At 64.8% G+C, this 1,805-nt stretch overlaps 1 protein-coding gene across 1 annotated transcript in view; it reads left to right on the forward strand.

Moving 5' to 3' along the window:
• The window catches only part of GRIN3B (glutamate ionotropic receptor NMDA type subunit 3B), a 7,727-nt gene that overhangs the window by 4,444 nt on the left and 1,478 nt on the right, over window positions 1–1,805 (forward strand). Inside the window, exons 5-6 of the mRNA XM_077760593.1 lie at window positions 1,275–1,515; window positions 1,604–1,755. Coding sequence (XP_077616719.1) covers window positions 1,275–1,515; window positions 1,604–1,755 — 393 coding nt within the window. The remainder of the gene's footprint in view (window positions 1–1,274; window positions 1,516–1,603; window positions 1,756–1,805) is intronic.

The following is a 1,805-nucleotide window of genomic DNA, read 5'->3' on the forward strand; positions in this document are numbered from 1 at the left end:
GGAGCTCACCCAGCCCCCGTCCCAGGACCCGGCCCCATGCGGCCACCCGCTCCTGAGAACATTCACTGAGCGCTTGGCGTGTGCCAGGCACTGGGGAGCCGGCCGGGACCAAACAGGCAAACATCTCCATACCCCAGGGGGAGGTGTCAGGGGATGGGGTGTGAGAGGGTATAAAGCGTCAGGGAGAAAGATGAGGCAGAGCGGGGACACATGGAGTACTGCGAGGGACACTTTCTCAAATGGGCGTGAGGGACCCTCTGGGAGAGGGTGACATTCGAGAGACTTTTATGTAGATGCGAGGGAGGCATGTTGGAAGAGCAGGCAGAGCAGGTGCAAAGGCCCTGGGGCAGGTCCCGCAGGGCGCCTGAAGCAGTCCCTTCTGAGACAGACCTTCCCCCGGAGCCCTGGGAGCTTGTGGGCAGAGCAGAGGTGCGCCCCAGTTCTCTACATGGTTCTCTTTTTTAATGAACAATTTTAACTCTTCCTGCGTAGGGAGCAATGAGCCCCGGGGAGGATCCCGGGGTTCAGCTCCAAAATCAACTGCTAGCCACCCGGCTGTCATTTCACCAGAAGTTTTCTGGAAGCCTCCGCACACTGAGCAGGATGCCCTTTGGTCAGTTGTCTTTCCTCCGCCCCGTGGCTTGTCTGAATCTGGTCCTAAACACACAGACACTGCAGGCACATTTCCTCTCCACTTACTTCTTTTCCAAAAACGTGTCTGCCGGAGAAACCGTTCGTCCCGCCGCGGCTCCGGCGGTTTGGACCCGGCGTCTGTCCTCAGGGCTCCCGCAGCCTCGTGTCTTTGTAAACTGGTATCACAGCCTCGCTCGGCGCCGTCTGATGTGCTAGCCGTTCGCAGTGGCTACTTTAAGAACTAAACTAATTAACTCTACGTTAACACCCATTTGAGCAGCGCAGGTACAGAGGGCCTCCTCCTCAGAAGGTTCCAGAGAGCACTGCGCTCGAGGCTCCATACAAAAAGGCGGGGTTTGCGGAGAGGCCGCCAGGAGGCAGGGGTCAGGGTGACCCCTCCCTCAGCCACTAGGAGTGTGCGAGTGCGGGCGGCTACGGGGCCAGGAGGGGTGGCGGGGGTCCCTGGCCAGCAGGGAGGGCGAGCAGGCGGCCGGGCTCCGGGTGGTTTTGAAGGCGGAGCCACAGGATCTGCAGCCCGACGTGGCCTGGAGACCAGAGGTCGCGGAGACACGCGGGAGCACAGGGCCCCCTGCGGAGGACAGTGAAGGGCCCTGACCCCGGGGGTCCCCGGGGGCCCCCAGGGCAGCCGCGCGGGAGGCGCTGGGAAGAGGAGGAGGAGGAGGAGGAGGTCTGGGGCTCAGGGCCGGGTCTGCGCCGAGGCACTAAGAGCGGCTGTCACCCGGCGGGCCCGCCCCCAGGGCCCGGGGGCCGTGCGGCGGGACGTCACGACTCGGGAGCTCCTGGCACCGAGTGGGTGGGGCTGGGGCGTCGNCGACGCCGACTGCAAACTACTGACCGTGGGCAAGCCTTTCGCCATGGAGGGTGAGGGGCCTCGGGGGCCGGGGGCCCTGGGGACGCCTCCTCGGGCTGCGTCCAGCCTGGCCCCAACCCCGCCCCTGGCCTCCCCCAGGCTACGGCATCGGACTCCCTCAGAACTCGCCGCTCACCTCCAACCTGTCGGAGTTCATCAGCCGCTACAAGTCCTCCGGATTCATCGACCTGCTGCACGACAAGTGGTACAAGATGGTGCCTTGTGGGAAGCGCGTCTTCGCCGTTACAGAGGTGCGACGGGGCCGGGGGCACGGGGGGCCGGGCGGGGGGCCCGCCCTGCT

This window comes from Crocuta crocuta, unplaced genomic scaffold, assembly GCF_008692635.1.
Source record: "Crocuta crocuta isolate KB4526 unplaced genomic scaffold, BGI_CrCroc_1.0 scaffold443, whole genome shotgun sequence".
Lineage (NCBI taxonomy): Eukaryota > Metazoa > Chordata > Mammalia > Carnivora > Hyaenidae > Crocuta > Crocuta crocuta.